Raw genomic sequence first — 12,500 nt, forward strand, 5'->3', positions numbered from 1 at the left:
ATTAGCGACTATCGAATTAGTTGAACCGTTTATGTGCAAGAATGAGAGACTGAGAAGACGTGCGCGCGTTTTTTTTTTTTTTTTTTTTTTTTTGTGTGTGTGTGTACTCCCGTGTGTGAACGTCTGTGTGTGTGTGTGTGTGTGTGTGTGTGTGTGTGTGTGTGTGTGTGTGTGTGTGTGTGTGTACTCCCGTGTGTGAACGTCTGTGTGTGTGTGTGTGTGTGTGTGTGTGTGTGTGTGTGTGTGTGTGTGTGTGTGTGTGTGTGTGTGTGTGTGTGTACTCCCGTGTGTGAACGTCTCTGTGTGTGTGTGTGTGTGTGTGTGTGTGTGTGTGTGTGTGTGTGTGTGTGTGTGTGTGTACTCTCGTGTGTGAACGTCTCTGTGTGTGTGTGTGTGTGTGTGTGTGTGTGTGTGTGTGTGTGTGTGTGTCAGCAGGTGTGGTGCAGTGTGAACGTGTGTGTGTGTGTGTGCGTGTCAGTAGGTAGATGTGGTGGCTTGTGGTGTCATGCAGCGTGTGTTGCTTAAGAAGACGGGTAAAGCTGCAAGAATCTGTCAGGCCTGTAGTGGCAGTTCCTGTATTAAACATGGCTACCTATTTCCACCTATCATCCCCCCATCGTTAAGGATATCTAATCTATTAAATCTCTCTAATGACTGAACTCAAACAACCTGATTACTGAGTCCGTTCTGTTCATCTACCGCACTATTTGAGAACCAGTTCCTCCATGCCTTTTTTTTTTTTTCTTTTTAATGTAACTATCATGTATGAACTCTCTTATTTCTACTGACCCTAAAGATTCTACTTATGTCACCTTTGTTATATTCTTGGGCGGTGTGTTGTAGGTGTGTATTCTTATTTTATTGTTCATACCTATTTGTATTTTTATAGGACTGAGTCAAGCTCGTAATGTTCGGTCTTTTAAAGTTAATTTGTGTGTAGTGCGGACGTGTGTGTGTGTGTGTGTGTGTGTGTGTGTGTGTGTGTGTGTGAGCATGGTGGCATTTGGTGTAGTGTAGCGTGTGTTGTGTTGCAGGTCGTGGTGCCCGGGGGAAACACCTCATTCGACGTGGTGTTCCTGGGCCGGGAAGAAGGCCTCATTGAAAACACCATCTTCATACACACGTCCATCGGCACCTATAAATACGGGGTGAGTAGTGGTGATGTGATGGTGATGTGATGGTGTGGCGGTGCCTGGTGCACGTAGGGCTGTGTGGTGAGTGGTATGGTGGTGTGTGGTGTACTTAAGGATGTGTGGTGAGTAGTGCGGTGGTATGGTGTGTGGCTATGTACTGGTATGTGGCTGTGGTGGTGTGGTGTGTGGCGGTGTGATGGTGTGTTGTGTGTGGTGTATGGATGTTTGGTGTGCTTCGATGTATTTACATATTGTTAATGACTCATTTCCTCCACAAACAGTACTTATTTATGAGTGGACATGCATAGCACTAATATTCTAGCTTGTTTCTTGTAAATGTTTAATTTCCCGCTGTAGTGTAATTAATGAAACTGGGGTAATCCCCAAGGACATGTAGCCTCCCATAACGTTTATTTATTTATTTATTTTTTATCAATTATTTACACTTTTATCAAGTTGGTTTGCCTGCCATGCTAAAATTCTCGATTGCCTGTCGCGTGGACGAAATATAGTAAGATCACTGGCCCATTCACACATCAGTGACGTATCAGTGCTGTGTCAGTACAACGTCAGTGAAATCCGTGACGCTTCAGTGACGTCTGTTCACACACATCCGTACAGCGTGAAATCAGTGATTTCTAAGACGGCAAAGTTTTCAGACGTTGAATTGGTAATGATTGCCATGATTTTTTGATGAAGAGGATGAGGCTGAGCATAAGCTGAAGCAAAGAAAGTGGGTACGTGAAGCATGGAAGACAAGCGAAAGTGAGGGAGAGTTTGCTACTCTTTACAAGGAGTTAATTTTCCAAACACATTGTTTGAGACTCCTGTCCATATACTTTGGCTGTGACAGATCATGCAGAACAGGATGATTCCGAACCAATTTAATAAGTAATTCATGCATTCTTGTGGACAAACTCACTGTACTCGTCCGATGTCCGTGGCGACGATTAATTTCACGGAACGGAGACGGAACTGACACAGAGTCAAAACACGATACTGCGTGAGTAGTGTGAATGCGTCAGGCGAATTCAAAGTAATGATTTTTTTTTTCAGTGACACTGAAGCATTGAGCAGACATGGCACTGATGCTTTACTGATGTGGGCCTTAACATTTAAATAAAGAAGAAAGTAAAAAGTCATATGCGAGTGTTTGAAAAAAAAAAAAAGTAAAAAAGGCGAAGAAGAAGGAAAAAGAGAAGAAAATCTAGCTTATGGAAACGAAAGGAGTAGCATCGCCGCGCCACACACACTCATGTCGCCAGCACCGTAAGATCCGCTACCTACAGGCTGTACATACTGCGCAGACTCAGGTCGCTGGGGACGCCGACAGACGAGTTAAGGTGGGGTGTACCTCACCTTCATCCTCCCCAAACTCATGTATGTCTCCCCAGCGTGGTCCTCCTCCCTCACACACACTCAACAGCTCCAGCTGGAGAGTGTGCAGAAAAGGGCGTGCAGGGTCATCCTGCATCCTATGATGAAGCTCTGACCACCATGAGTCTGTCCAGACTATCCAGGCACCGAGAGGCTCTGGAGAAGTTTGGAAGGGGACTTCTGCATCATCCACGTCTCAGACACATGCTGCCGCCTGACAAGCCTCGCCCGGTCCGTGCCACAAGACACCACAAGATAACGCCTCTAAAGACGCCGCGCACGGACCGGTACAGACTCAGCGCGATTCCCACCATGGTGCGAGCCATCAATCAATAGTATTTCGTTTTTCTAGATTAGACTTAGCTTTAGTTAAGTCTGTTAAGGCTGTTAAGTATTTCCCCACCCTCTCTGTACATTTTCAGTATGTAAACTGCCTTAACAATAACCGTTTATTATTATTATTATTATTATTATTATTATTATTATTATTATTATTATTATTATTATTATTATTATTATTACTATTATTATTATTACACACACACACAGTACATCAGCAGCTGACTGTGCGCACCATGGACACCACGCATCGTGTTATGTCACACGTGTGGATGTTAATGTGATCCACGCTACCTGTGTTACAGTAAGTAACACTTTGGTGCTGTGTGGGACGCCATGTCGTGCAGTGTATGCGCAGTAGTGTTCAGTCATAGGGATGTAAGCGTGACGGTTACTCCTAGTCGGTGTTTTGACTGTGTGAGGCAGTCTGGGCCACTGGGTGCACCATTAGAGACGTGGGGAAGGATAACTTTACTGATGATTTTAACCGAGTTGTACAATTAAGAGAATCTCTGAAGTATAACAGGCAAAGAAACCTCTTACGCCAGACAATCTGTTGCTGCCGGGAGGAGCCTGTTATTGCGTGCAGTATGGCAAGGCAAGGAGGCGCGTCACTAGCCGCCTGCTGCTTCCCTGAGTCAGCTGATCTTACTGTTTTCGGCTTGTAGTGTTCCCAGTGTCACAGTCGTTTTGTTTATCCATCAATATTCGATTGCGTTTTGTTCTTAATTTAATATTTATTTGACTATTTTGTTTTATTTGTTCCTCCCACGAATCAGCTACTGTTTTCAGACTATGTTCATTCATTAGTTTTAGATTGCGTTTTCTTTTTAATATTTTGTATATATTATTTTTATTGGTGTGTGTGATATTTTGTGTAGTTGTCTAAAAAAAAAAAAAATGTTCCCTTTGCTATCCTCACCCCATGCTCACGAGAGCAGTGGTTCCCAAACATTTTTAAGTCGTTACCCACTTTTCATACATGATCTTTGTATGATCCCGCCAAGCTTAACCCATGACTACACTGACTGTCAACATTCTTACACTCATTAGATCCATATGCAAACCACTCTAGCAAATCTTGTAATTTTATTGATCACTTTTTTTTTTTTGAAGTATTAATAAAGAAATTTGTAGTTTGCCTTTGCTGAATCTCGTGTTTATTGAAGTGGTTGTAAAGAAGTAACATAATGCACATAAAAAAGATAACTGTCTATACTTAGAGTAATCAATAAATGGCATTATTGCGAAAAACTTTCAACAATAAGCAAACAAAAAACAAAATAAAACAAAATTCCACTCGTTTAAGTGTATTAATCCCACGCCATATGATCTGATCTTTGAATCTGACAAATCTGATGACTTTATAATTCTGAAGTGAAATGCAATCATAGGGAGTCATAATTAACTGCCACATCCATGGCCTTCAGTGGCCACACACCCACCTCCTTCCAGACTATTTGTTTATGAACATTCATGTCAGGTTCATGTTTCCTTCACTTGAATCCTCATTCCACTCAGTGTGATGGGTGATGCTGCAGAACAAGCTTCTTGATTCATGGTTTTTGTTTCACTTAAAGCACACCGTAGGTCATGTTTCATTTCAAGTCTGTTGTGATATTTCGTTTGATGTGGAACAGTTGAGAGGATGCAGCCTTACGGGAATAAGTTCAACAAAATGGTGGGGGTGTAGAAAAGTCATTTGTCTATGTAGTATAACCATTTGTACTGAACCTGTAGTTTTCCTCCACTGGCTGCCTACCTGCTAAGTATCTTCGGTTTAATGTGTACATGTCCTTAGATTATGGCCCCCAAATTCTGTTACATGGCCCCCAGTTTGGGAACCACTGCACTAGAGACTGGCACCACAGCCTGCAAGGCGGCCAAATCCCCAACAAGAACAAGAAAAAAGAACTCATCTCATACTAATGAACCCATGGGCTGCCTTCTCGCCCCAATCAAAACCTATCTAAATTGTCCCCCTGATGAATAACTGCTGACAGCAGTATACAAGGTTATGTTAGGTTACATTGTCCAACCTAACCACATCTTGCCTAATGTAAGCTAACCTCACCTCAACTTGCCCAACCAAACCAAACCTAATCAAACTAATCCAAATCTAATCAAACCAAACTAGACTGAACCTAATCAAACTAAACCAAGCCAAACTAAATTTAACTTAATTTAATTAACCTAGCCTCACCTCATCTCTCTTAACCTAACCCAACCCAACCCAACTTACCTAATCTAACCCAACCTAATCTAACCCAACCAAACCTAACCTCATGTCACCTCATCTTACTTAACCCAACCCACCCCAACCCCATCCCACCCCACTCCACTCCACTCCACTCCACTCCACTCCACTCCACCCCACCCAACCTAATCTATCTTCACCACCTCATCTGCTAACCTCACCTCACCTGACCTCACCTCACCAGACCTCACCTCACCCAACCCAACCCAGCCCAACTTAACCTAACCTAATTTAACCTCATTTAATGTAACATTACCTAAACTCACCTGCTATTCTGCTGCTTCTGCTAATGAAAATCCTACAGAAATGCACCATGTTATCAGTACTATCACATGAGTACTGTGTGTGGACCAAGATATACAGTATTCATTTATGTGTTTTCTTACAGGATTGAGTCAAGTGTGCAATCATATTTTCTTTGATCCCATATTATTATGTTTACTTGCCATCTGTGTATGGTGTTTGCATACATACACTACCCCCTCTGGTAAAGGTTTGTTCTGGTGGTGTAAATGAGTGGTGTTATGAGTGTTGTGGTGGTGTGGTGTGGTGTAGTGGTGGTGTTAGTGGTGTTGATGGTAGTGGTTTGTGGTGTATTGTTTAAATATATAGTGTGGTAATGGTGAGGTGTGGTGGTGGTGCTGAAAGATATACTGTGGTGTTGTATGAAGATGTTTTGTGGTAATGGTGTGGTGTTGTATGAGATGCTGTTTTAATGGTGTGGTGATGTATGAGATGCTGTGTGTTAATGGTGTGTTGTAGTGGTGTTAAGATATAGTATGGTGGTGATATGGTGTATGAAGATGCTGTGTGGAAATGGTGTGTTATGGTGGTGTTGAAAGATATAGTTATAGCTGGGGGTGATAATGAAAAAAAAAATCATAATAAGCAGTAAATTGATAACAGTAACCATATTGGCAATAACTGGTGATAGATTTATTGCCTGATGACCAATAAATCAATAAATCTAAAATTCTGATACTAGTCATTATGATATTGATATGTTACATAAAAAAATTGATAAACCCAAATCTATATTTTTATCTTTTCTTAGATTGTTATTGTGATGAATTATTGTGATAATTTATTGAGATAACAACACCTATGGATATAATGTGGTAGTGGTGTGGTGTTGTGAAGATGTTGAGTGGCAGTGGTGGTGGTGGTGATACATTGTATTGCACCAGCTGATACAGTGTGGTGGTGAGGATGGTGGTGAGTGGTGACAGTGGCAGGGCAGCACAGGCCAGACTGAGTCCACTGAGGCCCTTGTGGATGAATGCCTTGCTGTGATTGGTGATGTCATGAATGAGTTGATTTGCTTTTCCACTTTTTTTATTAATTGTTTAATCTTTACTTATTACATATATCTGTCTGTGAACTATATTCTGAAACACTTCCCTGGTGCACCTCTACCATAGTCCCTAGTCATCTTTATGGCCTTTGAAAATAGTCATGGTGAGAGAGCAAAGCATTTCTGAATATGGGCCTATGTACTGCCGGGCTGGTGATCCCACACAGCAGGCCTGAGCTTGTGAATGGTGTGTGTGTGTGTGTGTGTGTGTGTGTGTGTGTGTGTGTGTGTGTGTGTGTGTGTGTGTGTGTGTGTGTGTGTGTGTGTGCTGCCCTGAGTGGGACTGTTGGCATGGTATACAGACAGATAGTAGATAGATAGATAGATAGATAGATAGATAGATGACCCACAATCCCCAGGTGACCTCCAAATGACCTGTGCTGGCCTTGTTGCAGGTGCGAGCGGTGGGCACCAGTAACCCCTACAGACTGCGGCCGCTGGTAGGGGTTAGAATGCCCCTCAACTCCTCCTACTCCCCCCTAATCCAACTCCACAACCCCCACCCACACTCCTTGCAGGTGAGTGTGTGTGTGTGTGTGTGTGTTTACCTAGTTATATAATACAGGGTTTGAGCAGGGCTCATAGTGTCCTGTTGCCATATCTATATTTATCCAAAATTTCCTTAAATTTATGCACATTTGGTACTGTAACAACCTCCTCATTTAGACTATCCCAGATACTGTACTTCTTGATGTCCCTCAAACACTGACTCTTCCTGATCTTCTTTGAGTGCCTTTTTGTCCGTCCAGCTTCATCTTCTTCCAGCAACACCAGGTCCTGCTTGTCTATCTTCTCAATGCGGTTAACTATTTTATACATCGTTATTAGATGTCCTCTTTCTCTTCTAACTTGCAAAGTTAGCAGTCCAATTTCTTTCAACCTCTCTTCGTACGTTAGGTCTCTCAGCTCAGGTACCATTCTTGTACCTGCCCTTTGAATTCTTTCCAACTTCTTTATGTTTTTCTTCATATGCAGAGACCACACCACTGCTGTATATTCCAGTCTGTGATGTAGCATAGTGGCTATAATTTTTTTCATCATAGTCTTATCCATGTAATGAAATGCCATCCTAATATTTGTTAACATCCTGTATGTTGAGCCAAATATCTCACTTGTACGCTGTTCTGGGGTCAGGGTATCTTGAAATACCACTCGTAGGTCTTTTTCCTCCTTGCTCCTCATTATTACTTCCTCCCACATTTTATAGTCCCATGCAGGTCTTCTTTTACTCTTTCCCAATTCCATCACATGGAATTTCTTAGCATTGAATTCCAATTTCCACTTCTTGCTCCACCCATAAATCTTGTCAGTATCTCTTTGCAACTCTATACAATCAATATGGCTCTTTATTACTCTTAACAAATTTGCATCATCAGCAAACAGATTAATATAACTGGTCAAACCCTCCTGCATATCATTGATGTATATTTGGAACATAATGGGTGCTAACACTGACCCCTGTGGTACTCCGCTTGTTACATTACTCCAACTTGAACAGGTGTTCCTGATCACAGTTCTCATTTCTCTATTAAAACTTTAAGTAGTCTCTCATCCATTTTAGCATTGCCCCTCTCAGTCCTCGTATATGTTCAAATCTTCCACAATAGTCTTTTATGTGGAACTTTATCAAGTTTTTTTGATGTCCAAGTACACTGCAAGTACCCACCCATCTCTGTTTTGTACTTTATCTATTACTCTTGTACAGAAACTTAGTAAATTTGTCACACATGACCTTCCTTTTCTGAACCCAAATTGACTATTTGTCATAACTTTGTTGTCTTCCAAATATTTCACCAACTTTTCCTTGATCACTGTTTCACAGATCTTGCCCACAACACTAGTTAGCGACACCGGTTTATAATTTAGTGCCTCAGTCCTCTTTCCTCCTTTGTGTATTGGCACTATATTTGCTCTCTTCACTCTCTTGGTACTCTTCCTTCTATCAGTGAGCTGTTAATCATCCCAAATTGGCTCCACCACTTGTTCTTTACATTCCTTTAGTGTCCAGCCTGACACTCCATCAGGAGTGTCAGGCTGATGGTGAGACAAGATGTCTCACCTCCTCACTCGGTTTGTTAACAAATGCATCACGACTGATGGCACCACCTAGATCATCCTTTCCTTCCATTTCTTTTAACCTCAAAATACTCCTTTACATATTAAATTTGGAGACAGGACACTCTGTAACCCCCTCTCACCCCTGCATATACATTACTAGGCCTCGTTGTTTTGTCCAGATCCAGTAGCATGTATCTTCAGGAGCTCTAGCACCCGTGTCCGAACAGCTGGCTGGTGCGCACGTGCGTGTGTGTGTATTTTTACTTTCAATTTTTATTTATTTACTTATTTATTTATTTATTTATTTATTTATTTATTTTGTGTGTATGTGTGTGTGTGTGTGTGTGTGTGTGTGTGTGTGTGTGTGTGTGTGTGTGTGTGTGTGTGTGTGCTCATTTTCTATTTTTATTGATTTAGTTTTATTTACTGGTGTATGTATGTTTTTGTATTTATTTATTAATGTTATAATTTTTTTGTTTACAGTACTGTATATAGTATCTTCTTTATTTATTTATGTATTTATTTTTTTGTGTGTATATATTAATTTTCTGTTTTTATTTATTATTTATTTTTGTTTACTTTTGTGTGTGTGTGTATTAATATTTTTTTGTTTATATGTACTTTATTTATTTATGTGTGTGTGATTCATGACTGTAGGTGAATCACACACACATAAATAAATAAATAAAAGTACATATAAACAAAAAAAATATTAATACACACACACACACACAAAAGTAAACAAAAATAAATAATAAATAAAAACAGAAAATTAATATATACACAAAAAAAAATAAATACATAAATAAATAAAGAAGATACTATATACAGTACTGTTATTTATGTGTGTGTGTGTGTGTGTGTGTGTGTGTGTGTGTGTGTGTGTGTGTGTGTGTGTGTATTTGCACTTTTATAGGATTTTTTGAAGCTCACTGTATCCTGTCTTTTGCTATCAGACAATGACATTTCCTCTCAATTTGTGCACTTCCTTCCTTTAGTGATGCATCCCACTGATCCAGTGCTATGTTTGGAAAGACTATCAGCGCATAACCTTATCTCTTCTCTTGTTGATATTCTTGCTGTTTTCTTATTTTTACATTGTCTGGTTGATACAAGTCTTCTAAATCAATCTTTTTATTTCCTGTCACACATTTGTATACTGCAGTCATATTCCTCACTTTTATCTTTCCATCAGAGTGGGCAACTGTAACTTCTCCAACTTTCCCTCATTGCTTGAACTTATGGGGCTTGTCACCATGTTGTTGCTGCTCTGTACAGTCCCTGCCCACAGCAAACACCCCCGGCCTGCCCTTGCCAGCGCCATGGCAGGGGTGTGTCCGAACATAGCCCCTCCAGTCTAATAATAAATCTGAAATCATACTGTTTCAGATTTGTTCATATATTTTGCCCTCCCCCCCATCCCCTCTCTCTCTCTCTCTCTCTCTCTCTCTCTCTCTCTCTCTCTCTCTCTCTCTCTCTCTCTCTCTCTCTCTCTCTCTCTCTCTCTCTCTCTCTCTCTCTCTCTCTCTCTCTCTCTCTCTCTCTCTCTCTCTCTCTCTCAACATGTGTTCCTTGGTAAACAAAACCATCTTGTGTTTGGATGTGCAGGCGTGTTATGGCACTAGCTAAGGTGGGTGGTGACTGTACCTTCACTGTGGGCACTGCAGGCTAAGTTGATGTGGAAGCTGTCCCTGTCTTCACTAACAGGAACACAATGATAGCAGTGCATTACCTCTTAAGGAAAATTATGGTCACAAACAGTATTCATTTACTTGTTCATACCCAACTGGAAAATAATTTTATCATCAGGACTCTTCAGGAAAACTGTGGAAACAAACATATTGCTAACATCAATTCCCTTCCTTCCCCAATAGGAAAACAGTGATATCAGTGTACTTACTCTTCAGGAAAATTATGGGTACAAACATGGATAATTTAGGATTGCTGAGTCTGTTGCATTGATCCACCACTCTATTTGAGAACTAGTTCCTTCCTATCTCTTTTTTTTAAATTACCCTTTTCAAGCTTGAATCCATTGTATCTTGTTGTGCCCTGATTACTGACAGAGTCTTGCTTACGTCACCCCTGTTATGTCCTCTGTTCCACTTCAAGACCTCTTTGTATTATTTACTCATTACTTACATCAACTCCCTTCCTTCCCCAATAGGAAACAATTATATCAGTGTATTAACTACACAAAAATTATGAGTACAAACATAGGCTTGTTTCTATGACTGCTTAGTCTGTTGTATTGATCCACCACTATTTGAGAACTAATTCCTTCTTATCTCTTTTTGTCAATTACCCTTTTTCAAGCTTTAACCCATTGTATCTTTTTGTCTTGATTACTGAATCTTGCTTATGTCACCCTTGTTATGTCCTCTATTCTGCTTCAAGGCCTCTTTGCATTATTTACTTACTTGTTCATATGACTGTTGACACATGCCATCTCCAGTGTGGCATGCTGCCAGTCATGTAGATGAGAAAATTATGTGTTTGTTTCCACATTTTGAAGAGTTAATGCACTGGTTTTATTGTTTTCTTATTGTTATTTTAAGAGATTAGCTTCAGGCAAGACCAAAAATATTTGCATTGGTGGTGGTGAAGAGTTGATAATACTTTAGCTGTATTGTTTTGTTATTGATAGTTTGAAAAATCAGGTTTGGGTAAGACTAATAGTGTTTGCAATTGGTGGCGGTGAAAAGTTAAAAATGCTTTGGTTTTATTGTTTCCTTATTGATAGTTTAAAGAGTCAGCTAAGGGCAAGACTAACAGGAGTGTTTGCATTAGTGGTGTGGGTGCTAAACACCAAAAATTTTGGTTCCTGATGTGTTTTTTTGTGAAGCATGGAGACTGCTCATATTTAAATGTTTCTTCTCAAAAATTGTATGTAGACATTTTCATAATTCATTTGAGGTGTATTTGGTGCCTCACAATGAGCAAACATAGTAGCTGCAAGGCTGATTTGTAGGATCTGTAAAGTTGGCCATGTACAGAAAAGGATGAACATGTATGGGGCTTGTCAAATTCAGGAATTAAAATCTCTGGCAGCATGTAGTGTCTACACCAATGATGAGAATGCTGCTTGTGATGAAGTAAGTGAAGATATTTTAAGTATAGAAATTTGGTGAAGTGGCAAGAACATTGTGAGTGTTGCTTAGTGTTCCTCTCCCTCTCTCCCTCTAGACATGGTGCCAAACATCAGGTTGTATCAGGCAACAGGTTTTCTTCAGACAGAATGCAATTACACAACACATAATGTATCTCTGCATTCATTTAGGTCCTTGTGTGAAATAGAACTCAGGTATGCAAGCAGTACATTGTAGCTTCATACAGTAAAATCCCTCTTATCCAGCATCAACGGGACCGCCGACATGCCAGATACTTGAATATTGCTGGATACTTGAATAGAAGTGAAATTATGTCCACAATCACCACCCCACACTCACGCATCTTACCATAACAAAGATCAGCTGATCTTAATCAGCAGCTGATCTGATCAACTGCTTAAGTGTAAGCACAACACGCTTCCTCTTTTCTACAACTTTAGGCATGATGAAAGCGTCAGGCGATAAACAGTGCACACGTGGGACTGAGTCACTGAGTAAACACAGTGCAGTGGGCCGCGGGTGGTGCAAAGCAATGCGCTCTGGTGGCGAGGGGACAAAGTATGCCTCGCGCGGGAATTTTAATAAATTTTATGAGTACACATTGATTTTTTATTGATTTTAAGGCTCAGGGAAAAATGTGCCGGATACTTGAAGCTGCTGGATACTCGAATGCTGGATGAGAGGGATTTTACTGTATTTGATTGATTCACCATGAGAGCCGATGCACACCACAGGGACAGTCAGGCTCAAGTCACAGTCTGCTCACAGTCCAGTCACATAGTGTTACATGCATTTCAATGGAAGCTTCCCACAGTCCCCATTGATGATGTGCATGCAATGATGTGTGACTGGACTGTGACCTGAGTGTGACC

The 12,500-nt window shown here is 40.6% G+C and overlaps 1 protein-coding gene across 1 annotated transcript in view; it reads left to right on the top strand.

Moving 5' to 3' along the window:
* Positions 1-12,500, top strand: part of LOC135092836 (transmembrane protein 131-like) — a 91,828-nt gene that overhangs the window by 37,774 nt on the left and 41,554 nt on the right. The window contains exons 7-8 of the mRNA XM_063991579.1: positions 1,035-1,148; positions 6,856-6,978. Coding sequence (XP_063847649.1) covers positions 1,035-1,148; positions 6,856-6,978 — 237 coding nt within the window. The remainder of the gene's footprint in view (positions 1-1,034; positions 1,149-6,855; positions 6,979-12,500) is intronic.

The sequence above is a fragment of the Scylla paramamosain genome, chromosome 41 (assembly GCF_035594125.1).
Source record: "Scylla paramamosain isolate STU-SP2022 chromosome 41, ASM3559412v1, whole genome shotgun sequence".
Lineage (NCBI taxonomy): Eukaryota > Metazoa > Arthropoda > Malacostraca > Decapoda > Portunidae > Scylla > Scylla paramamosain.